This window comes from Petaurus breviceps, unplaced genomic scaffold (assembly GCF_028583685.1).
Source record: "Petaurus breviceps papuanus isolate PSGF00001 unplaced genomic scaffold, PetGlider_PUasm1.0 221, whole genome shotgun sequence".
NCBI classification, from domain to species: domain Eukaryota; kingdom Metazoa; phylum Chordata; class Mammalia; order Diprotodontia; family Petauridae; genus Petaurus; species Petaurus breviceps.
In genome coordinates, this window is record NW_027185877.1 from 3,948,959 (window position 1) to 3,974,717 (window position 25,759).

The following is a 25,759-nucleotide window of genomic DNA, read 5'->3' on the forward strand; positions in this document are numbered from 1 at the left end:
ATCTATCTATCTATCTATCTATCTATCTATCTATCTATCTATCTATCAACAGGAAATATGCTCTCACCAGAGTGGGAACATGGAAAATCAGAAAACTTTATTGTCTTATGAATATAGCTCTTTAAAATGCTGCTTATAACCTAATGCAAATCCACCTAGAAGAAGTAAAAGAATTGTGAATAATTAATTTGAAATAGTAATTTTATTTCCATTAGAATATACAAAATTAGAATCAAATCGGTTTCTTGTAAATTTTGATGTAAGTGATGGTCTGGTGCAAGCCAACCCAAAGTACAACTGGTAATATTCTTGATACCTTTACTACCTCCCTTATTATTTCTCTCTATGTAGCGCATTTCCCCAACCTGATTTCATACTGTAAGTGGGAGGTTTACCCAGATGATGGTCAGTGGCTATAATAATAATAATGCTCTCAGTGTTATCTGTAATCCTTGTAGATGACTATTCTTTCTACCTCATGAACCCTCCACTGGTATATTTCCCATTAATAAATCAGTTACCAATAATCAGTTAATATTAATCAAAACATTTACTAAAAAAATGTACATCAAAGGGCAGGTAGGTAGCAGATAGAGCACTGGCCCTAGAGTCAGGAGATTCCAACTTCAAATTGGGTCTCAGACATTTTAAGCTGTGTGACCCTAGACAAGTCACTTAACCCTAATAGCTTTGCCAAAAAAAGAAAAAAGAAACAAAAGAAAAACTCACATCAAACACATATTTACTTAATATTATGTCCATAAACTTGAATCACACTCTTACTAACACTCTCATGAAGTGTTCATGGGCAGAGTGGGCACACACTCAAAGTCCCAGGGTACTAGGGCTAACATGTAGGACATATGGCATATGTAACTCAAAATCCTTTTTCTGTCTCTGAAAGTTTCTTAATGGGCACAGCTTGTGTACTGAATACATGCTTCTTTTGCTAAGCTGAGATGAATCATGCTGTGCTATACTAACACCTCACTAGGCATGGTGTCTCAATTGCATGAGTTAATCTGCTGAACTAATTCCTTGATGCTCCATTTTTAAGTCATTCCTTTGATCATCTGGGGTTGCTACTCAACAGGAACTGTAGTATCCATCTTGCTCAGCTTCAGATTTAGCTGATGCATTCAGCTGAAACAGTCTTATGCTCTTTTTAGAAAAGGTGACAACATTTATTATAAGTTTGGCAAAAGCTTTGCTAAGTCTGCTACTTTGGCAAGAATCTTCATTTCTTAGGAATCAGAGGTAAAATTCAGAGAAGTATATTTTGTCTTTTGGTCTCTTCTAAGGTTCATTAAATCTCTAAATCTGTGCTAATGTGGTCTTATCTAATGTTTTCAGCAAGGATCTTCAACATGTAAACAGTGTATAATTATACATATTTTTATAGAAATAATAAAGAGTAGTTGCCTGTATCTTCTCAGTTAACTGTTTTGCTGTTGTCCTTTTTTCTTTTGCAGAAGCATAATCTGCTAGCTTTTTCTATTATTTTAGAATATTTCCCTCTCTAAGATCCTTGAGGACCTTAACAGTTGTGTCACCTACCTGACCCCTGGTCCTGCTTCTAGACCAATCAACTACCACAAATATGTCAGACAAGCCAGTGTAGATGAAGCAACAAGGCACCCTGAGGGAGTGACAGGGGGCAGCAAGTACCAGGTCAGTCAAAACACCACCATTACCATCTTGGTAACTACATATCCCCTCAGACTATGATGGAGACAACCCAGAACCCTGGTGTAATTTATCCACTAGTGTCTCAACTTGGTCAATGGACCAAGAGATTTTACAGTGAAAATACCAACAGTTCCATCAATGTATATAGTCTATGCATTGGGTGATTTTTTAGCACCCCTTGCACTTTGTTTACCATTCTGACAATGTGGAAGCAAAAGGGAACTATGTAGGGCAGGGAATCATTTTATATTTTTGCTCATTTCATGAACTGCCCTAGGGTTCACCATTTTGGTGATGAATTCCTACTCTACTAGATTCCATGAGAGTTGTCCCTCAGAACTCCTATGGTACTTTAAAACAAATAAACAACTCTATCTTGTTAATTATCACATTCTACCTCTATTTATCTGTCAACTTGTCTCATATCTCTATACATAACCCAGTGCTCATTATGGTGTCTGGCACACACTAGGTGCATAACAAATGTTAGTTGATTAGTGATTGATATCTGCAATTACATTTTGAGTTCGTAAAAGGCAAGGACCATGTTTTACTCATCATTGTCTGTCTCACAGCACCTAATGTTAGGCCTTGCATATTGCTTCATAGATTCATAGGTTTAGAGCTGGAAGAGATCCCAGAGGCATATAGTCCAACTCCAGTCTTTTGCAGATAAAGAGGCCCTGGACATTGAAATAATTTGTTTGAGGTCATGGAGATGGTTAATTTCAGAGTCTGGATTTGAATCCAAGTCCCTTATTTCCAAAGCCAGTGGCTTTTTCCATCATATCAAGAGCTCCGTTAATATTTGTTAAATTTGGGGCGGCCAGGTAGCACAGCGAGTAAGAGCACCGGCTCCAGTGTTGAGAAGACCTGGAGATCGAATCCCGGGCTCAGACACTTAGCACCCACCCAGAAACACCTGGCCGTGTAACCTTGAGCAAGTTACTTAACCCCAATTGCTTAGGGGCGGCCAGGTGGCTCAGTGAGTAAGAGCACCTGTTCCAGTGTTGGGATGACCTGGATCAAATCCGGGCTCAAATACTCAGCACCACACCCAGAAATAATAACTGGCCGTGTAACCTTGAGCAAGTTACTTAACCCCAATTGCTTTAAAAAAAATATTTGTTAAATTTGATAGAACACCAAAATCTATTGGATGAAGTTCCTTATTTTTATTGCAACAAATCAGAAAGTGAAACGAAATTACGTTTATCAGGGTAATAGAATTCACAAGGGCTTCTCAGAGGGAGATATTTAGGGAGTTGGAAATTCATCCAGGAAATTATGTCTCACTTTCCTATTTTTCTCATACATTTCTCTGGGGCAGCTAGGTGATACAGTGGTCAGAGCACTGGGCCTGGAGTGAGAAGACCTGAGTTCAATTTCAGTGTCAGACAGTTAATAGCTATGTGTCTTGGGCAAGTGTAATGGCAAGCAAAGTAGGACTTTTTGCTGTTTTTCTAGATTGAGTTTTAGCCAATCAAGTGCCTTTGACTGAGCCTCACCTTTGGTCGAATTAAGAGTCTTTGATGGGAAACAGTATATATTGCATTGCTTGGAGGGAGAGGAGAGAACAGGTAAGAGAGAGAGAGTAGAGCTGAGAGAGAGAAGCAAGTGTGAGCAGGCTAGGGGAACTTGCTTGTGGGGAAGCCTAACAAAGAATGTTTGTGATGTTGGAGCTCTGTCTGTTGGTCTGTGTTAATTTCTCAGGCAGAAAGTGAACTGAGATGACAGTGCTGGTAAAGTGTATAAATATTTAAGCTTTGTCTTCCTAGAAACAGAAGCTGTGGGCAGGAGCCCCTGGAGCCTGCTCAATTAGGAGCAAGAAGAGCTTGGAATAGAGCAGCCCCTATGAGCTGAGACAAGGAGCAGAGAGCTGCCTACCTGTGAATACAGGCAAGAGCTGGGAGTGCTCAGCCCACAGAGGAAGAGCCATGAGAATTGGAAGTTAATCTTAAGTCAAGATAAAAGAGGACTTTACTTGGACATTCTGTACTGACTGAGGAGATTGTAACTTACTGTGACCTAGGGGTGGATGGTGTTTGTATTTGCTGCTATCCTTTAAGGATGTGTTATGCTAGGAATACCCTGGCCTGAGACTCCTGACCTTGGGGATGCAATAATATAGGCTATGTGGGGATTCTGAGGAATGTTATAAGATACACTAAATGATACGTTTTGTTTAAGACTATGTGGCCTCCTTAGTAATAAGTTATGTTATGTTGCGAATGTTATGCTTGACTTTATTGAACAATGTTTGGTTCTGAATAAAGAGTTCATTATACTACATGATTAGACCCTTAAAATTATTCACAGCAGCAGCCCTCAGGAGAGCTGCTGTGATTAGGGTTACAGTAAGTCACTTAACTCCTGTTTGCCTCAGGATCCTCATCTATAAAAATGGAGATAACAATAGTATTTACCTCACGGGGTTGTCATGAAGATCAAAATAGAAGAATTGTAAAGTACTTAGCACAGTTACTGGCAGATAGTAAGTACTATATAAAAACCTACCTATATATATATATATATATATATATATATATATATATGTATGTATGCACATGCAATAAAAATCAAGTTGTGGGTCTTTCTGCTTTCTTGAATGGACTTATCCCCAGAAGCAGCATCTTTACCTCATGCCCTGATGGTATTCAAAGTATAACTGCTTTGAGAACCCTTACTTGTATTGAATTTTCCTGACTTTGGTCATTCTCCATGTTGTCTGTAATGTAAACCTCATAAAGAATCTCAAAGCTTTGACCTGAATGGTGAGTGGTCAAATTCATATATTTAGAACTAGAAGGGATCTATAGGTCATTTAATTCAAAGCACTCATTTTACAGATAAGGAAACTCAGGGTTACAAAGTAAGGTGACTTGACCAAGGTCATCCCAAAGTAGGTAGTGTCAAAGTGAGATCTGAATGCAGGTTTGATTCCAATCATTATCCTTTCCACTTCATTGTTTAGTTTTCTCTCTCATGTTTTTTCTTTACCTAGAATACTGGTGCCCTGCCCCTTATGGGCCATTTAAAAAGACTGAATGCAAATTGTGAGTGTAAAATAGGAAAGATCATATTTTCCTACATAGACAACCCAAATGAATATTGACTTTCAAAGTATCACCTCTCTCAAAACACTATTGAAACTTTGGAGATTCCCACTGGAACCCAATGCATCAGCCAAACAAAACAAAAGAAATCAGTCACTATTTCAAAGTCAAAGATCATTCTTCTTCACTCAAGTATATTTATCTATTCACCTCCCAGGTAATACTATTCACACCTTTCCTATGGGAGTTCTGGTGACCTTGAGCCAGCAGTCCTCTCTAACTGTAACGCAGTTGTGTTGGGCTCAAGAGGAACCCTCCTCTAAAGGAGACAGTCTTTGATGCAAGACTAAGCCTAGTAGCCACCAGGGAGCAGGTTAGTTTATGTAAGTTTTTTTTTGTGTCAACATCAGAAATGGATATAATAGGCTGAAAACTACAGTTAGAAATTGCTAGGAGTCAAATGGGAAAAACTCATTATAACTGTAACTGGAAATTATTTCTTGGGCAGTTTTGTTATTTGCATTTCCCATATTACTACAATTGAAAAACTGATCCAATAATAACATGTAACATTTATAAAGTGCTTTAAGGTTTACAAAGCTCTCTCTCACCATAATCTCATTTGATCTTCAAAACAACTCTTAGAGGTTAGTTCTATCATCACCTTCATTTTACACATGAGGAAACTGAGGCAGACAGAAGTTAAATTTGTCCAGGTCAGCTAGTAAGTGTTTGAGGTAGGATTTGAATTTGGGTTTTCCTGACTCCAAATATGGCACCTATCTGCCTCTTTAAAACCCTTTATAAAGTCTAGGTATTGTTATGAACTGTCCTTAACACCCAAGTAACAACTTTTACTTAATTATGTTGAAAATGGGACAGAATTGGAAATTGTTTTATTTTTTCTCAAACCTGATTATTCTGGAAGTCGTAATCCAATGAGTATTGGAGTTTCCCTAGTTTTTCTTCTTCTTTAGGTTCTTCTTTTTCTTCCCCATCAGTCAAGCCAGTTTCAGCATCATCATCCTTGAGGGCCTACAAGGAGAGAAATGGGAAATCAATTCACTTTTCATCAAGACATGAGTGAGGTGATGATGCCTGATGTTTTATCCCCAAGCCATTAAAAGCCAGTGCAAAGCTGCCTAGAGTCCCAGTTCATCTGAAACGCATTCTTATAGGCTGCTTACAGATCTTTTTTTTTATTATTCCATCTGCACACAAATTTTGTTTCTTATTAATCAGCAAGCAAGAAGAAAGCAATCGAAGCCCTTAGAATATCCCAAGCAAATAATTTTCAACTGATGCAAAGGCTGAAATACAAAGAAAATGTCAGCTTGACACTAAAAAGTCTGCTCTAATCCAATCATTTCTTATAGAGGCAAACATGCTATTAGCTAGATCAAGTTACATCCCCATTCCACTTAAAGAAATGAAAAAAAAAGTCAAATTTCATTCTGCATGCAGTGAAGGCATTTCTACATTAAGAAAGTCATAGGTTTCTACAATATTATTCTCTGTGCAAAGGCAGTGTCATATGTGTTGAGTTGTCAGAAAATTATGATTCTGGAAATTTCACACACATATCTGCAATGGGAATGGAAAGGAGGCAGTACCATGCCATCGGCAAATGCAAGTCCCGAGAAAACCACTTTCATATTGCTTTCCTAACAGCTCCATCAAAAGCTTGGTTGAATTAAATTGATTCAAGGGTCTGTTCATTTCAGAAATGTGAGAAGTACACTTATTATTTTGGCTGGATTTGGGATGGCTGTACCATCAGTAAAGTTTTATGTAAAAGTGCTTGAATGAAACAACTTGGCACTGATCTTAGGAAGTCAATTCTGTATGATTAAAGATCCTTTGATACTGAAAATTAAAAAAAATATCATAAAGCAAGATATTAGCAGCAGTTTTCTTCTTGAAAACTTATTTTAGGTGCTGTTCCTTGTCTTAAAATATATCAAGAAAGTGATAAGATGAGTATTCAAATTAACCAATTTTCCTAATCAGCATAAAAAGAATGCAGAGAATCATAGTTCTAGAGGTAGAAGAGACCTTAGGAATCATTCTAGTCCAATCTCTTTATTTTACAGAAGAAACAGGCTCATAGAAATAAAAATATTTCCCAAAGGTCACAGTGGTAGGATTAGAATCTAGGTCCTCTGACTTCAAAAACAGTGCTTTTTCTCCCATACCACCCTTTGCCTTAGAGACAATTTACAAAATACTTATTATTACTTTTCCATGTTTCTCATCAACAAATGTCATCTTTCCAACAGAGATGAATATTTTTGTTATTTTCTTATTTGGGAGACTGTTCACAATATACTTCAGAATTTTCGGGAATCTTCCAGGAGCTATGAATAAAAGGTATGGGAGATAGAAAGGAAGAGGGGAAATAATCTCTCCCGCCCCCCCCCCCCTTCATAGGTAAGTACATGGAGAAGGAAATCTTTCAAATGCTTAGCTGCCATTTTGACCAAGGCTTTAAATTCTAGGTCACAGCAGAGAAGGACTTGTGAATCAGTCACATAGACAATGTAGAAATAGAGCTAGAGACTCACCCCTTAGTTTCCTGCTTGAAAACTCTCAGAAGCTATTATGGAGAGTAGATAGGATTCTATTTTCTCAGTTACTATTGAGAATAGCCAGTGCTGATTTCACAGTAAAACCATTTCTAAATTTTTCTTAGCTTCCCAGCATCCTATTTGAGAGTCTAATGTATATTCAGTCTTTTTCTTCAACCACTGAAATGCTGACTGATGGACATGTCTAGAATTTTAATATCTGGGATTTACTTGCCTAAAATAGCCAAAGGCAAAAAAGCATCCCTGTTATTTTGATATCTCCCTGGTAGTCTTAACTTTTGGGGTCATGAATGGGAACAGGCACTAACCCCTATGCTAAGGAATGACCTAGGGTCTTGTCTGAGGGTTTCATGTAGTGGGAATTGCATGCACTTCTTAAAGACTTTACCTTACTGATGGCTATCACACTTGTCATGCTTGATGTGCTTAGAAAACTGCAGGGAGGGAAATTACCTCCCTGAAAGATTTCCATTTTTATAATAATAGCAAGCTGTCCAATACCTGTTCCCAGCTAAAAAGCAATCTATACATTTTTTTCTCCCACCATATAATTAAAACACACATACACACTTGTTGATAGATTAAAATAATTTTTAAAAATCCCTCTCTAACAATGGACAACTTATATATATCATGTTTTGGCCCATTGCAATTGCATTGCAATTGCAAAAAAGGTCTGAGATATTAAGTCTCCTTCTCTGTAAGTGGTTTGTGACCCAATAAAAGGTACAGAACCATCTCTGTAATTATCCTGCATGAAATAGGGCTAAATTTTTTTTTGATAATTTTTCAGAGCCACAGTTCATCACTAAAGTGATTAAGTCTACTTCTTTCCCAAAGGCTGCGCTTAAACAAGAAATTTTCTGTACCAATACATTACATTCAGACCCATTAAATCAGTAGCTATTATGGTGTCTCTAGAGTGGCATTTTTTTCTGTCATGAAAAAAATGTGGGAGAGAAAGCTTGTAGATCTAGCTGAGACTTTGATAAACCACTGTAGAAAAATTTGTGATGGGGAAACATCTCTTTAAAATGCAGTGTTCAGAGTACATTTGTTGAATACCTGCAACATGATTCTCGTACCAGTCATCTTATCACCTTAAGAGAGCACATTTGTTCATTACTTATTGGTATTGAGGGTTTTTTTTTAAGGTTATCCTATTATTTCATCAGAACCAAGAGTATTGGGTAAGAAGTTCCCTCTATCAGTGGAGAATTAGTATTCGCGCTACATCTTTTAGCCAGGGGTATTGAGAGGTTAAATGACTTGTCCAGGGTCACACAGCCAATATGTATGAGAGCTGAGATCTGAACCATGTCTTTATGGCCTCAAGGCTAGCTCTTTAGCCCTAAGCAAGTTACCTTTCAAATGTCATTCTGTGGACTCAGATCTGATGAGGCATGATTAACAAAAGGAAATGCAACCAAATATATTTCCTGTTTGTGCATGCCCTTTTTCAACTTGATCTTTCCAGTACTTCTCAAATTGATACATTAGTAATAAAGAAAATGAGAACCCTTTTTCTTGGGGAGAAAAAATCAATTTAGTTCAGCCTTTTGATATGTGCCAGAACTCCATTTAAAAAATCTCAGCTGAGAAGCCCAGCTGCCAAGGAACTAAACATATCAGAGCTTTGGACTAGGTGTATCTAAAGAGCAAAATAAACCTACCACAGGTGAAAATCCAGAACAGTCATGAGACACAACACAGATAAGGAGGACATAGAAGGAAAAAATAAAAAAATTAAAACACCCACACACAAACATCAGGAGAAAAACCGTGGAGAAATGACTTATTCCCATCGATATAATTTTGGTACCTGGATTGGTATTTTTAAGGTCCTTAAACTTTGGAGATCAAAAATTTACCTGAAAAATGTATGCTGGGAGCTACACAGGTCTATGACCCACAGACTCACCAGATCATATTGGAATTCTTTGGAGGATATGGGAGAGGGGTAGAATTTCACCAAATACATGTGTATCCTTGAACTTTGCAAATTCCATTTCCTTGAATTATTCAAAAGAAAGGCATTGATGATGGAAGAACTCAAAAGATTGTACTGGGATTGATGATGCCTTTGATAAACTTGGAGAATTGAAGTAAATCTAAATGAATCTCCTTTTTGGTCCATTACATAAGTATGAAGGTCATGTGGCATGCTGTATCATTGTTACAATCATGTGTAACTATGAATACATTAACACAATCCATGTTTAAAAAAGCATAGGAATGGGACCTCTGATTTCATCAGTAGTAGAGATCTCCTGGATGAGAAAACTCCATCCAGCAATGCAGGCTGTCACCTTTACTGCAATTTATAGTCTTAGAGAGTGGCTAGATCAGTGGGGGTTACAGTGATTTGCCCCAGGTGACAAAGCTAGAAGGTATTAAAGTCAGGACTTAAATCCCAGCTTTCTTGGTCGCACAAGCTGATCTCTCTCCACCCCTCCAAATTGCCCTCAAATCTAGCAAAGTTGTAGGAGTAACTTCTAGTTCATTTTTTTTTCAGATTCTTTTAAAAGTTACTGCACCAATAATCAGTGTCATATAATGCTTTCTTGAAGACTGCACACTTTATTTAGTCTTCCACTGTCATCCTCCCCACAAAATGCATAAAGAATCTGTTATTAGACACTTTTGTTTGTCAAAAGTATTGTAAGCATTTGCAGGTAGAAAATGATTTTCAATAGGGCTCATTTTCATTTGCTAAACTGTCTTCCATACAGTACATTCAATTGGCTATAAATTATAAATGAGTTCTAGTTAAAATTCAATGTCATCAAAGATATCTGTTTAAAATGACCACAAACATCATTAGGAATATCTGAGGGTATAAACTGCTTGAAATAAAGGTAGTTATTTTTCTAAGATTTCACTGTATTGTTTACTCTTCCTCAGATGACAATAAATGGATCAACAGAATCAAGGATCATTGGCAATTCCACTCTCCTCTAGAAGTATGAGATTATGGATTGATACTTCCAGGATTGTTTGTACTGGGATCACAGTCATTTGTCCAGGTTATAACAAAGGTAAATAAACACCACTTAGTATACTATTAGGAACAGCTTTACAGAATACCGAATAAATTCCACAACAATCACTACCAAAGGTTTCCATCATTTGTCCTAGGAAGAAATGTTTCAGTTGCTATCATTTATTATCATTCAGCATGATTTCTTGTAATGTCCAGGACACAAAGGGATAATCACATTTGAATGTTGTAGTCCGTGTGAATCCAAGATCACCATATTTTCAATATAAATGTCCCTCTAGTGATAGTTAAAAATTAATCTAAGTAGTCCATATCCATGTAAAAGATTATTTCACATTTAATCTTATAAAAAGTTTTTAAAAACTCTATGCTAGTTACTGTTTGCAACAGAAGGTATTAAAATAAAGTAGGATGTGATTTAAAATGTCAGTTTCTTCCATCACGTTACCTGAAGCAAAGTCCGTCAGCAGAAGTGGACCTGATGTCTAGCTGAATGCATAAACTTGGTTGGGCTGTGGTGCCATGATTAAAAACTGTCAGGAAATTTAACTCCTTATGCACACAAATCTTTCCTAAGTATATGTGGGCATTTAAATGAATAGCATGACAAGGGGGAATGGAGGAGGGAAGAGACACCAAGAGCAACTGAGCAATCTGAAAGCAATCTTCTTCCTATATCTCTGAAAGAAATTTTTTTAAGGGATAGAGAAGAGGTCTAGGCCAAGGACTTCCTTGGCAACTAAGCCAATGACCTGGAAATGTTAATAACATGTGCCAACTGCTCTCTGAAAATGAAATAAGCATATTTGAAGACTTAAGAATTTAATTAGTAGCAGCACAGGAGAGATTCTTTGAAGGTTGCATATATTAGGGTATTAGCTAATAGGAAGTAAAATCAGGAACCCCACATTATTTTCTGGAATACAATACACTTGAAACTTTAAAAATAAACTTTTTCAAATAGCAAAAAGTTTGACTGAAAGGGTTTTTTTTTTTAAAATAGCAGATTTTATGTGAATGAGTTCTTAGAAAATTACCCTACCATAAAATGATTAACTAGATGTAGGTTAAAAGCAGTATAAACTGATGTTTCATTAGTCTTTGGTCAAGGTTAAGATGACATTAAATTACCTCCCCTATCAAAAGCAAGCCCAAACCCAATATTCATATTGGTTCTTTGTAGCCATTTAGGCAAAAGTTATTGATTGAATTTTTCTAGCAGTTATAGTAGAATCTAATGATCCCAAATAAAATAAATGCAGAAGTTTCATTTTAATTTTCATCCATTATCTAGGGCTCAAACTCCTCCTCCTAACTGACACTTGATTTTTCACTACTTATCCTAATGTTGTTTGTCCTATGTTTTCAAAGGGGATCAGTGACATCACAGGTAATGACATATCTTTCTACGTCAGGTAATTGACTCGTGGGTGAATTGGATTTAAGTGAGGCGGAGTTGCACAAAGTCATCAGCCTCACTCTTTCTTCCAGAGTCATATAAGTCCAGTGGCAGGACAAAAGTCAAGATGACTGGCTTATCCAGAGAGCCAATAATGTAGTATATATATTATATATATAATGTGGTATTTCATTGGCAAATGAAATGTGTGTTTAATAGGATAGTTTTCAGGTCACCACCAATTCTTGTCAGTGAAAAATCTATTTAGAACAATATAGAAAAAGGAAGGCTATCATTTTTCTTCAGTTTGGCATACATCTAAGCACACATTTTTTTTTTTTTGTAATTAAGGGCTGTAGAGCAAAAGTAAGAGACTATCTCAGTCATTCCAATTTGTATGAGCCATCAAGATGATGGAAAAGAATAGATAGGGTGATAATAGAGTTTAGACTCCAAGGATGTAATTTTTATCTTAAGATAAAGTAGCAGTGTGATGTAATATAAAGAATACTTTATGGGGGTAAGTAGGTGGCAAAGTGAATAGAGCACTGGCCCTGGAGTCAGGAGGACCTGAGTTCAAATTCGGCCTCAGACACATAACACTTATTAGCTGTGTGATCTTGGGCAAGTCACTTAACCCCAATTGCCTTTCAAAAAAAAAAAAAAGAATACTTTATCTTTAGATAAATCTTTAACTTTATCTTGAGAAGACCTGAGTTCAGAGTCCAGGTCTAATATAACCCTCTGTGATCTTAAGCAGGTCATATTAGTCACCTCTTCTGGTCTAACAGTTTCTTACTCTGTCATGTGCATGGGTTGAGCTACATGACCTCTAAAGTCCCTTTCAATTATATAAGTGAATCTCATTTCCTCCTCTGAGGATCCAATGACCCATTCCCTCTATGGAGAAAAAGAAGGGTGGGTTGGGTATTGGTGGAAGGTCAGGGATCAAAGAATATGATAGAGAGGCTAAACAATGAGGACAATGGAGGGAGGAAAAGATCATACTGATGGTGATATGTTAAGGAAGAATAGCTATTAGGAAAGGTAATCATAATTGATTGGAAAGAACAGTGCATTTGGAGTCAGAAAAACTGGGTTTATGTCTTGTCTATGTTACTACTTGTGTAACTTTAGATAAGTGACAACTTTTCTGTTACTCATTTTCATCATCTGTAAAATGAAGGAGTTGGGCTACATGACCTCTGAGTCTCCTTTCAGCTCTAGATCTATGATAGAACCTTTAAGTATGTCTTATATCTTTGTAATTTCCTCAAGTTTATTGTTTTTAACCCCTCTGTTTCCAACTGGTTTCTAACGATCAAAATCCTTAGGAAAATTAACGGTAGGGAGGAAACAGGAAGGAGACCCAAGAAATCACATTTTCTGCTACAAAAAAACAGTGGAAGGAGAGAAATTAGGTATGTGTTTGTGTGGAGGGATAGATGGGTGGCGGCATCGAGAAGAGGACTGACAGGTTAAATATCTATTACTCCCAGGAAAGAAGGAGAGAGGTAAGTATGGGGATCAGGAATGAATCGCAAAAAAGTTTCCTTGAGGGTTTACCATCCATAGGAAGGTGGCTATTTCTTGCAGATGGCTCTAGTTAGGGTGGCAGTTTCTTATGCCTAATATCACAAGGTCATGGCAAATTGGAATGAGTAATTTGCTCCTACCGTGTTATTCTTGATCAAATTGCTCATGAAAACAAACTTGTGTCAAATATGACTTCTATATACAAGGTAGTTCAAAGAAAAAACAGAGGATCAGAGCTTTATTCTATGCCTTTCTCATTTTCCCCCCTATTGGAATGCTTTTGAAACTATATATATATATATATATAACCAATCAAGAAAAGAACATGGTTTAAGGAATTTAGACTAGTTGTTAACTAAGAGACTTTTCCCCTCAACACACATATTTCTTCTCTATGATACTCTTTGGGAAACTTAAAAACAGAGATATAACTAGGAATTTTTGTGACTAGGGCAAGAACCAAAATATATCCAGGGTATACAAGATGGAGTAAATTCTCAGGTAAGTGGTACTGGTGAGGGGAAAGAGAGGTAGCTCAATATTCCTGGAAGGGAGGGAGCTGAAGAACTCACTGTAATCTGCCCTGTGGTATGTTTGAGAACAACTGGGATTAGAATATGTTCTTAGAATAATTGTGATTTTCAGTTATTTTTGCTAATGAGCTGTTAAGTTATATTGTTTTCTTTGCCATGAAGGGGCCATAAGGGCTGCTAGCATCCTTTGATTTTCATACCCTCTAAATTCAGCTGCCAGAGGGAAAATTCATGATTGGCCAAACCTAATTATAGTCCTGTTTACAAATATTAATATTACATAAAGAAAAGCTGATTAATAGACACAAAAGAGATCAAATTCCAGTTGCCAACTCTTGGTATGTTTTAACCAAAATCGTCCGGAAAGTTACTAGATAAATGGGAATAATGAAATCTATTTTTCCACCATGTGGATATAAGCTCCCCAAAGAACCCCCACAGCCTATCTCCTATCAATCTTTAAAAATATGAATTAAGAGGCACTCAATGGAATGATCACATTACCTGATCTTTCATGGTCTTCCCTAAGTCTTTTACGTCTTTCATGTTTATGGCATTTTTTCCACCCTTTTCCTTTCCCTTCTTCTTGTTCTTCTTCTTGAATAAACATTTCTTGCAGATACAAAAGCAGCAGGTCAGGATTAAGAGGACAGCGACTATGGCTATGGCTATTAAGGCCCATGGTGGCACTGGAAGCAAAAAAAGCACACAGAGAGCAGAGGGAAACGATTAATCAGAGGCAGCAACTTTGAATTCACATAGCTTCAAAGTTTGTGATTAGTTTGTTTTTACAGTGTCAACCATATCTATGTACACGTACACATGTGGCATATATCTTATAATTGCATTTTATATAACTTTACAATTATAACACATAATGTACATGCATTTGTAGGCCAATAGGTAGGGCCATAGTGTCCAAAGTACTAGATCTAGAGTTGGGAAGGCTTCTTGAGTTCAAATCAGACCTCAGACACTTACTAGCTGTGTGACCCTGGGCAGGTCACTTAAACCTGTTTGCCTTACTTTCCTCATCTGTAAAATGAGCTGGAGAAGGAAATGGCAAATCCCTCCAGTATCTGGCATTGTGCTAAATCTTGGGGGATAAAAATACAAAAATTAAGAAAAACTCTGACCTCAAGTAGCCTACATTACAAAAGGAGACAACTCAACAAGTAAGTCAAGCATTTATTATGTGCCAACCAAATAATGGAAAACAACACAGACAGGGGAATGATGATTAAAAATGTGATGTTTTAGTTTGGGAAATCACAGGGATGGTGAATGGAGTCACAGGGTGACAGTGATATACCTTTTCCTAGGAATGGTAGTGCTGACTTGATTACTGTTCTCAGGTCAGAGGTAGAAGGGAGTAGAGGGAATTTATGTGTCAGGCAATATGGCAGCCAGGATTCATCATGGAAGAATCTGGGGTTGCCTAGACATGGGGAACTTTCACAATCAGGAGAGCCTGGTTCCAGGTTAGGAAACAGATGGAGAGTTCTAGCTCCTTCAAGACCCTCTAACATTTAACTCCATCAGGTCCAAACTCTTCACTCAATTTGCAACTCCTAAGTGAATATATCCAGACTTAGATTCCCCCATTAAGATCCAATTGGGCTTTGCACATTTTCTCAACATGCCTAATATACAAACAGTATCTTTCCCCTTCAATATCCACCTCTTTCCTGAATTTCCCTGTCTCTCACAAGGACACCACCACCAATCAAAAACTTCTAGGTGCCATCCTCAAAAACTAGTTTTTCTTCACCTTACATATCTAGTCAGTTGCCAAGTCCTGTCATTTCTATCTCCTCATTGGCATGAGTGCCAATACCTGCTCCAGACAAATTGGACAATATGCCTTTGTCCGAACACAATGTCCTTCCTGCTTCTGTGGCTGTCTTCATGCTATTATTTCTCCCTTGGAGAATGACTTTTCTTCCAAATTGCCACTGAAGCCCTCTTCATCCTTCAAGGTACAGCTCAACCTCCATTTTTCCCAAGCATTATTCTCTTCAACATGCTTTGCTTGTTCATCTTCTATAAACCACATAATCTACTTTGTATTATATTTGCATATACATTTTATTTCCCTTGCTAAATTGTACACTTCTCAAGGGCAGAGGCCATTTCTTATTCACCTTTCTTTTTTCCCACAGAACAGAATACTGTATTGTTCATCACGAGAATAAATGTTTGTTGGGGCGGCTAGATGTCACAATTAATAGATCACCAGCCCTGGAGTCAGGAGGACCTGAGTTCAAATATGACCTCAGACACTTAACACTTACCCGTTGTGTAACCTTGGGCAAGTCACTTAACCCCAACTGCCCTGCCATCCCCCCTCCAAAAAACAAAACAAAAAAACCAAAAACCAAAACAAAACAGAATAAATGCTTGTTGATCAATAGCAATCACAATAAATTTAGAAGCAGATCCTGAATGCCTGTATATTTTATACTAGAGGATCATTTTGGAAAACATTTAGCTAGCTAACATAGCATTTATGTAGGGCCTCAAGGTTTGCTTTACAAATATCTCATTTCATCCTTATGGAAACTCTGGAAGGCAAGTGCATAATAGTACCTAATAAAATACCAGTATTTTACAGTAGATGAGCCTGAGCCAGACTGAGGTTAAGCTGAACTCAAACTCTGTTCTTCTTGCTTCCAGGACTTCATGTACTCCACCTAGATTCTTCATTTCTGAATTTCTTAAATATTTTGGAAATGCGATGGCTATTGAAATACCTTAGAAATAGGACAAAAGGAAAAGCTTGTTGGAATTGAGGAAAATGAATGACTGTTGTTCAGTCATTTCAGTCCTGTCCAAGTCTTCACGACCCCATTTGGAGTTTTCCTGGTAAAGATACTGCAGTGGTTTGCTATTTCCCTCTCCAGCTAATTTTGCAGATGAGAAAACTGAGGTAGATATGGTGAAGTGACTTACCCAGGGTCATACAGCTAGTGAGTGTCTGAGGCCAGATTTGAACTCAGGAAGATGAGTCTTCCTGACTCTAGGCCCAGTGCTTTCCCCCCTGTGCCACCTGGCTGGCCATATGACTATTCTATTTACCCCAGTAACTTACCTAATGACTACATCACAGAAAACTCAATTATATCTATTAAATTAATGAATTAATTAAAAGATTTGACAGTCTCATCTCACCTAGTAACAAATGATAAAAGTTTTGTTTGACATTGAAAAATATTGTTATATGGTCTTTTAGGTAATCTTTAAGATGGTCTTTTATTATCTTCAGAATAATCCTTCCCCTCCTCATAAATATCAGTATCAACATTTATTAAGCCCAGCTATGTATCTGGCCCTTTGTTAGGTTTGAAGAGATGTAAAGAAACATAAGGCATAATTCCTGACTTTTAAAGGCTTTTAATCTAGTAGGGCAGACAGATCATGTTAATTCATAGAAAAGATAAAATAGTGACATAAAAACACTATTCTCCATAAGTTTGTGTCTATGTGAAATGTCAATTGGACAATTTCAAATTATGAAAGCAATACAATAATGATGGATGATTTTTTTAGTCTTTAAAGGTTACAAAGGGCTTGGACTGATCTTTGCCACAGTCCTGTGAATTGTATAATTTTTCCCCCATTTTATGATGAAGAACTTGAGACTAAGAGAGCTGAATGACTTGTCCAGGGTCATCCAGCTAGGAAGCGTCAGAAGCCTAATTCAAACTCAGGTCTTCCAAGTGCAGGGGTCAATTCACTAAGCTGCTAAACCATTTCAAAGCTGCTTGTATCTTTGATTGTGTGATCCAACTAGAGGGTACATAACCCTGTGGTGCTCAAGGGTAGTAAGATCAATGATATGCCAAAATATTCAAGAGTAGCAAAGAACTAGAAACCCATCTATCAAAAAGCATTTGTTAAGTGCTACTACGTACCATGCAAAGACAAAATTGTAGCATTTCCTGACCTCAGGGAACTTACATTCTTTTGGGGAAGGCAGAGTGTGTTTATGAATATGTGCGCAGATGCACCATATATATGTATATATGTGCAACAGAATACACACAATATAATATATACACACATATATACCTCATCCATGCGTGTATATACATATATGTGTACACATATATGTAAATTCTTTATTCTGCTCTTCATATGTAAAGCATCTAAGTATTTGTGTTGGTTCCTGTTTGCAGGATTGGCATTCCTTCAAGGGTGGGTATCCCATGGATGGCATAGTTCTTTGGGAGAATGGTACTCGCTGGGCTTTGTTTGATTTTTAACTCAAGGCTTTGCCACACTTAAATCTGGGCTCCCTCCTTCTTTCCCCCCTTCCTCCTTCCTTTTCTTTTTTTTTTCTTTTATATGCTTTTCCACTAGAAGAACATGGACTTGCATAGGAGTATGACAATACTATGCATCCCTTGATTCTGGGATTTCCATATGATATCAGTGCCCACTCTTCCTTCCCCAATTTCTGCCCTTCCCCCAAAACTTACTTAAGAAAGAATGTGTTGCTCATCTCTACTGAAAGATAAAAACCTCTTCTCAGATTTCTCCCCACTCTTGTTATTTTTGACTGAGCAGCCATCAGATTTTTTTTTTCTGAGAAGGTGAGGATAGATTTTTAAGTAATCACAATAGTATACAGATTCTTAGTGAGAAAACAGCTTCCTGTCATGGGATACAGAATCAGCTTCTTCCCCTAAGAGCTACCCTTTCCCTTGGCACGAAGGAACTAAGAAAAAAATCACTCAGTAGCTTAATTGTGATACAACCTTTGAACTCCTTCTTTAACAGTCAAGTGGAGAAAGCAAAGCTTTGCCCAGCTGCTTTACAACCTCACCGTCATATCCCATCAGTGCTTGTGGGGGAAGGACAGTAGGGAAGGATCACTTCTCAGCACTCAACATCCATTTTTTAGGATAAGAGCTTGCAAGGTCATGGAGGAAAGGAGCAGGCATGCTTCGCCTTGCCTATGTACTTCCTTCTGCATAGTGTGAACGAGATGGATTATCTTCCAGTTTCTTTCACCCAGAGGCTTCCCAAAATAGCCCTAGACAGCCAAGTTAAACTGGGGAATTCGAGAACAGGGTCTGCTGGAGCCTCCCTTGTCCAGAGAAGCATTCAAAGGGCAGTTGCTATACATGGATGTACCCAATGGCACCAAATTAGATACAAGATAGTTGTGGAGAGCAGGTGTGAGTGGCTGGGGAGATCAAGACCAAGAAAGCAGTCACCAAAGATTACCAAATGGCTGAACAAACAGTTGTGTAGAAATATAGTGGTCTACTATTGTCAATGTGAGAAATTTAGAGAAGCGTGAAATATGCCTAACTAGAAGAATAACATATGCTATAACTTTCATGATAATGAGGCCTCTCAATGGTGTTGTGGATAGAATGCTGGATCTGCTGTCAGAAAGGCCTGAGTTCAAATCCAGCTTCAGATACTCACTACCTATGTGACCCTGGGCAAGTCACTTAACCCTTGCCTGCCTCAGTTTCCCAGGATTATTATGAAGATCAGATGAGATAGTATTTGTAAAGTGCCTGACACACGATAGGTGCTTAATATGTTTGTACCTTTTTCTTTCCCCCTAATGTAAGGATCACTAAGTGGAAATTAAATTCTGAGGAAAGAAAAACCTAATAATGCCCCCAGAGAGTTAGTAACAAAACGTGTTCTCAGAGAGTTTGAGTATGTGTGGTGAGGCACAAAGGTGGGTTGTAGCATACATTGTCAGAAATGGACATTGTATTGGTTGTTTTTGCCTATTTTTCATTCTGACAATTCTGGGGAGAAAGGGTAAATTCAGAAATGACTAATATAAACCAAAGGCATCAATGAAATTTTTATTTCTTTTAGTCAGTTTGACAGTCATGATTTCAGTGACTGGTAAATTCTACTTTCAAAAAAAATTATGAAACCAGTTTGTATAAAAGGAACAGTTGTTAGAATTGCCTGTGGATTAAAAAGAAACTTTAGTGGGCAGGTGGTATATTACTTGATGTCAGATATAATAGACTACTTGCAATTCCATGTACATAACATCTCTCCCCTCTTTGCCTTTGCATAAGCAGTACTCCCCTCCCTCCCCCCATGCCTAAAATGCTCTCATGTCTCACCTCTACCTTTTGGAATCCTTACCTTCATTGAAGAATCATCTCACGCAGCAACTCCCTCATGAAGGCTTTCTTGATTACCTCCCTTCCTTTTCTCCTGGATCTCTTCCAGGATCCTCAAATTACTTTGTATTTACTAATCTGTGCACCTGTTTTCTTGCCCCTCCTTCTCTTACTCCAACACCAATGGAATGTGAGTTCTTTGAGGTCAAAGGCTGTACTAGTTTTTATCCTTGAATCTTCAGCAGTGTTAAGACACAGTGTCTGGCACATAGGAAGTGATTTAATAAATGCTTGTTTAACTGTATTGAACGAAATACTGTGAAGTTCTTAAGGTCTGTGGCTGGTTTTTGCTCTCAAAAAAAGAAATGTCCAGAAGTAGAATGCTCCTTCTAAAGTTCATAGCAATGGATTGCTGACTTTATTGTAGAAAACTCCCATGATAAAATTAGATTTTAGAGGGATTTTAAGATATTTTTTAGGTTAAGTAAAGAAATGTAAATTTTCTAATCAAAGACAAAGAATTAACCTAGAAAATACTTTAACAGAACATTTTGTAATACACAGGTAGTATACACATACATTTAAAATATACACAGCTGGGGCGGCTAGGTGGCGCAGTGAGTAAAGTGCCAGCCCCTGAGTCAGGAGGACCTGAGTTCAGATCTGGCCTCAGACACTTAACACCCACACACACACACAAACTAGCCATGTAACCTTGGACAAGTTACTTAACCCCAATTGCCCTCCAAAAGTCGTAAAATAAAATAAAAATAAAATATACACAGTTGTTAGCCATATAAAAAACTCCAAAGGATTCTGAAAATGATTTTTTATATATTTATAAGAACACTGCATCTGACAGAAGGAGTGTGAATACAATATTGCCACTGGCAGAAAGTGATAACTTAATGTAATTGCTATGGACTGTCTACTAAATGCAAGATAATATAAAAATAAATTTAAGTGATATAACATGTATAAATAAAAGCTTTTAACTGAAAATAATAGGTTTTGGTAATTTCTAAAACCTTGGACTACAAATGTTACATGTGCCTTAGTTAATGAATTAAATCTCACACCCAAAGTATTATATGATTGAATTCTGAATGACTGAAATTGCAAAATCAGGAGACCAATGTCACTAATGAATTAATTTGCAATGTTTGTTCAGTACTATAATCCATATCTGGGCTGTGACTTTGGGACAAAACATTTCGTTAAATTTATGGACAGATGCCTATGAATTTGGACTTTAAAACCACTTCTTATACTTGGAAGTATAAGACACCATACATGACTAGTCACATACTTGTATGTCCTGATTTTCAAATATTCTATTTTTGTGCAAAATATCTATACTTACTCTATCCTCTTATTCTCCATCTTTTTTTCTTCTAAATTCCTTGACCCACAATCTGAATTATGTCTCTGTTTTATTCAGATCTCTTTCTCAATAATTATCACTGGCATCCCTGATAAATCTAAAGGTTGCTTCTCATTCCTGATCCTTTCTGACATCTCTGTAGCATTGTAAAATACTCAACAGTTTACTCCGTGAAGCTGTCTCCTTCCCTGTTTCAGGTTGCTGGATTTTTCTAGTCCTCTTCCTAATCCCTCTCAGCACTCATGATACATCTCCTTTATTGGTCTTCTTTCTGAACTTCTCCCCTAACTGTATTGTGACCCTCAAGGATCTGCCTGATTCTCTGCTTACCTTCATCTATATTCACTTTTTTTTTTTACTATGTTATTCTACTCCCATGTTCTAAATTAGTGGTTCTATTTGAGTGATTCCAAAATAGAAATCTCCAGCTTTGTACTGTCGTCTGCCTTGGATTCTCAGTTGGATACAGGGTTATCTCCAGTCCTCAAGTTCAGTATTCCCAGAACTTATTTACACTACTTTGCAAACCATCACAGTGCTTGGCAGCTAATAAATACTTATTGATTCTGTGATGAATTTTTAAAATATTAAGTAACTACTCTTTGCAGGGGCAGCTAGGTGGCAAAGTGGATAGAGTGCTGGGGCTAGAGAAAGGGAGACTCATCTCCACGAGTTCAAATTCAGCCTCAGACATTTACTAGCTGTGCGATCCTGGGCAAGTCACTTAACCCTGTTTATCTTAGTTTGCTCATTTGTAAAATGAGCAGGAAAAGGAAATGGCAAATCACATCTAGTATCTTTGCCAAGAAAACACCAAATGACGTCATGAAGAGGAGGACCCATCTGTAATTACTGAATAACAACAAATTCTTTGCAGGGTACTGGGGAACATAAGGATGGAAAACAACATGGTCCCTTCCCTCAAGAAGAAGCAATCAAATGGGAATAAATTATGAGTATTCAACTTACTATATCATATGGTAGAATGTGATAGAAACAAAATATTTCTAGGAATATTTGAGGAAAGGGGTCACTTTCATTTGGATTTTGAAGGAAGGTGATGATTTATACATGTAGAAAGGAAGGAAGAATATTCTAGAATTAGGGGGTAGCCTGAATACGTGCACAAAGAGAAGACAGGACAAGATCCTGGAACACCAGCAAATAATCCAGTTTGACAGAATGTAGAGGACAAGAAAGGAAGTGATGTGAGAGGCGGACAGGGGAGGGGATTAGAGAGTCTTTGAAAGTGTTTGAGCAGGGGAATGATAATATTATTAGAAAAATCGTTTTGGCAATCAGGAGGAGACACTGGAGGGAGGTAAGACTGGAGGCATGTAGACTAGTGAGAATGTAATTACAATAGCCCCAGTGGGAAGTGATGACGGTTTAGGCGTAGAGGGAATTGATTGAAAATGTATTGTGGAGGTAAAATCAACAGGACTTGGCAATTACATGAGAAAGAAGAATCAAAGTTGACTCCAAGGCTTCCAGTTTGGACGAACAGGAGGAGAGCATATTCCTCAAATAGTGATAAAGGGGCTAAGAAGAACGTATGGAAGGTTTTTGGGGAAAATTATTATTTGTTCAGTTTCAGATGTGTTGAATTTTTGTTTATGGTGCTTTTGTATTTTCAATTTATTGGACTAGAAATCTTATGGTAAGTTTTACCCTAGGTGATACAGTGGATAGAGTGCTGGACTTGGAATCAGGAAGATCTGAATTCAAATTTGACTTCAGATCCTTCCTAGTTGTGTGACCTTGGGAAAGTCATTTAATCTCTGTCTGCCTTAGTTTTTCTCATCTAAAAAGTGAGGATAATGGGTCAGCTAGGTAGTGCAGTGAATAGAGCCCCAGTCCTGGAATTCAGGAGGACCTGAGTTCAAACCTGACCTCAGACACTTTACACAAAAAACTAGACGTGTGGCCTTGGGCAAGTCACTTAACCCCAATTTCCCTACCTCCCCCCCTCCAAAAAAAGCAAAAAAAAAGTGAGGATAATAATAGCCCCTTCCTCATACTGTTGTGAGGATTAAGTGAAATAACATTTGTAAAGTAGTTAATGAAGGACCTGCCACATAACAGGTTCTCTGCGTGTGTGTGTATTATTCCCTTTCCCCCTTTCTTCCTTATAACTCTTATATTCAAGCTTTCATCACATTCTGTTGTTTCTTCTTTGGAAATGCCTTTCACAAACTTTTCCTTTCCTTTATGTGTTGAGTCCTTGGATCATAGACTGGAAGGTACCTTGGAAGTTCTCTCATTCATTGCTTCACTTGTACATTTATTGAATACCAAGTACTGGCATCAGTGTTGTATTCTCTGGACAACCCATCCCATTCCAGGCCAGGCTTTAATCACTTCACACTTAGATCACTTCAATAGACATAGAGCTTATTTTCCTGGCTTCTAGGCTTGGCCCTAACAATGCCCAGTGCATCCAATCACCCAATGACAGAAGAACCTTTTAAAACCACTGCTTTCAAATTCCTCTGCCTGGGTTTTAAGACCTCCTGGGTCTACCCTACCATCTCTGGCACTTATTATTAATTCCAAAAATCCTTCCTCTGATACAGGCTGATGAGGAAACCAAGGCTGGGAATGCAACAAGTATATAGCACCTACTATGTTCCAGGCAATGTGTTAAGTGCTTTACAAATATTATCTTATTTGAACCTCACAACCACCTTGGGAAGTAGTTAATATTATTACCTCATTTGATAATTGAGGAAACTGAGGCTTTTTCAGGGTCACATAGTAAGTGTCTGAGTTCAGATTAGAACTCAGGTCTTCCTGATTGCAGGCCCAGACCTCTATCTGTGCCATCTTGCTGCTTAAAAAACTTGTCCAGGGCCACAAAGCTAGTAAATATCTAAAGCAGGACTGAAATTCAAGTCCTCCTGACTCGATAACTGCCTACTATATATCTTGAACTAGATTTCCATTACCCTTTTAGACTCATGTCTAAAATTGTACTTTTCCCCCAAATCCTCCCTTTTTCCTAACTTTTCTATTATTTTTGAGGCTCCCAACCTAGGGTCTAATGTTCAACATCTCACTCCCTCACTCCCAATATCCAGTTTTCAAATCCTGGTTTTTCCACCTTCATAATGTCTCTTATTATATCTCCTTGGAAAATGCCAAGAGCCTAGTGTGGGTCCCTATCGCCCCATACCTGGACCACTACAATAGCCTACTGGCTGGCTTCCCTGCCTCAAGGTTCTCCCCAATCCAATTCATCCTCCCCTCAATTATCAAACTGATCCCCTTTAAGCATAGATCTGACCATCTTGCCCCTCTGTTCAATAAGTTCTAGTGACTCCCCATCACCTCCAGGATATAAGAGAACATTCTCTCTTTGGCTTTTGAAGTCCTTCATAACCCTTCCAACCAGTTCAATCTCCTTAAACCTTACACTCAACAGTCTTTGTGACTTAATAACACTGCTCCTCACACAAGATATTCCATCTCCCAATTCCATATATTTTCAACAGCTGTTCCCCATATTTGGAATTCTCTCTCCTCATGTCAATCTCATAGTTTCTTCAGCTTAACTCTCAGCTAATGTCTGACTTTCTGTAAGAACCCCTTTCTGAGCCTTCTTAAATGTTAATGCCTTCCCTCAGAGATTACCCCCAAATTCTACTCTGTATAACGTGCTTCTACATAGTCGTTTGATTGGAAGTTCCTTGAAGGCAGGGCCTGTCTTTTGGCTTTCTTTGTATCTTTAGTACTTGGCACAGTGCCTGGCACTTAGTGTTTAATAAAAGCTTGTTGACTGACTGGAGTGCTATTCATTCTGGACACCAGCATCAGTATGAGAATGATAGTAGTGATCGCAGAAGAAAAGACAAACAGGGTCACAGTACCTGCTTTTCAGGAGTCTAAATTTGGCCAAGGAAGGATAAGACATATACACAAGTAAGTTTTACAAAGAAGGGAGTGATGAAGGCAAAAGAAAGATCTAAAATGTCTGATGGATATTTGAAGAATAAAGGAACCTCTTTAATTGAAGGAATATGGGAAAGCTACATGGAGGAGGTAGTAACTGAGCTGAATCTTGGAGAAAATTAAGAATTTAAAAAATGGAGAAATGAGGAGGCAGTGTTTCTCAGGCTTGGAGGATAGACTGGGTAAATGCTCAGAGATAAGTCATAGCCTGTTGAGTTCATGGAATGGATGGTAGGCTGGACTGGACTGTAGAGAGCATAAGGAGAAATAATATGAAATGAAGCTAAAAAAAAGAATGTAAGATCAGTGCTAAATTGAGGAATTTGCATTTTCATGTGGAAGTAGTAGGGAGCCAGTGAAGGGTCTTGAACAGAAGAGTGGGAACATGGGTTACCAGTGAGGTCACATGGTCAGAATGATGAGTCACAAAGGTACTTTATAGGAAACCTTGCAAAGGATGAGACCAGAGAGAGAAGAAGCAAGAGGAAGGGTAAATTGTTATTGAACAGATA

At 37.8% G+C, this 25,759-nt stretch overlaps 1 protein-coding gene and 1 long non-coding RNA gene across 6 annotated transcripts in view; one reads left to right on the forward strand and one right to left on the reverse strand.

The window, feature by feature from the left end:
- Window positions 1–3,971, forward strand: part of LOC138166378 (uncharacterized) — a 73,117-nt gene extending 69,146 nt beyond the window's left edge. For both annotated transcript variants that reach the window (XR_011169585.1, XR_011169584.1), the window contains one exon: window positions 3,468–3,971. This is a non-coding gene — a long non-coding RNA (uncharacterized lncRNA). The remainder of the gene's footprint in view (window positions 1–3,467) is intronic.
- SYT1 (synaptotagmin 1) overlaps window positions 1–25,759 on the reverse strand; it is a 766,356-nt gene that overhangs the window by 206,763 nt on the left and 533,834 nt on the right. For 3 of the 4 annotated variants that reach the window (XM_069094803.1, XM_069094804.1, XM_069094802.1), the window contains 2 exons: window positions 14,307–14,491; window positions 5,658–5,780 (listed from right to left, as the gene is read on the reverse strand). In XM_069094803.1, coding sequence (XP_068950904.1) covers window positions 5,658–5,780; window positions 14,307–14,491 — 308 coding nt within the window. The remainder of the gene's footprint in view (window positions 1–5,657; window positions 5,781–14,306; window positions 14,492–25,759) is intronic. The other variant, XM_069094805.1, reaches the window with a different exon arrangement.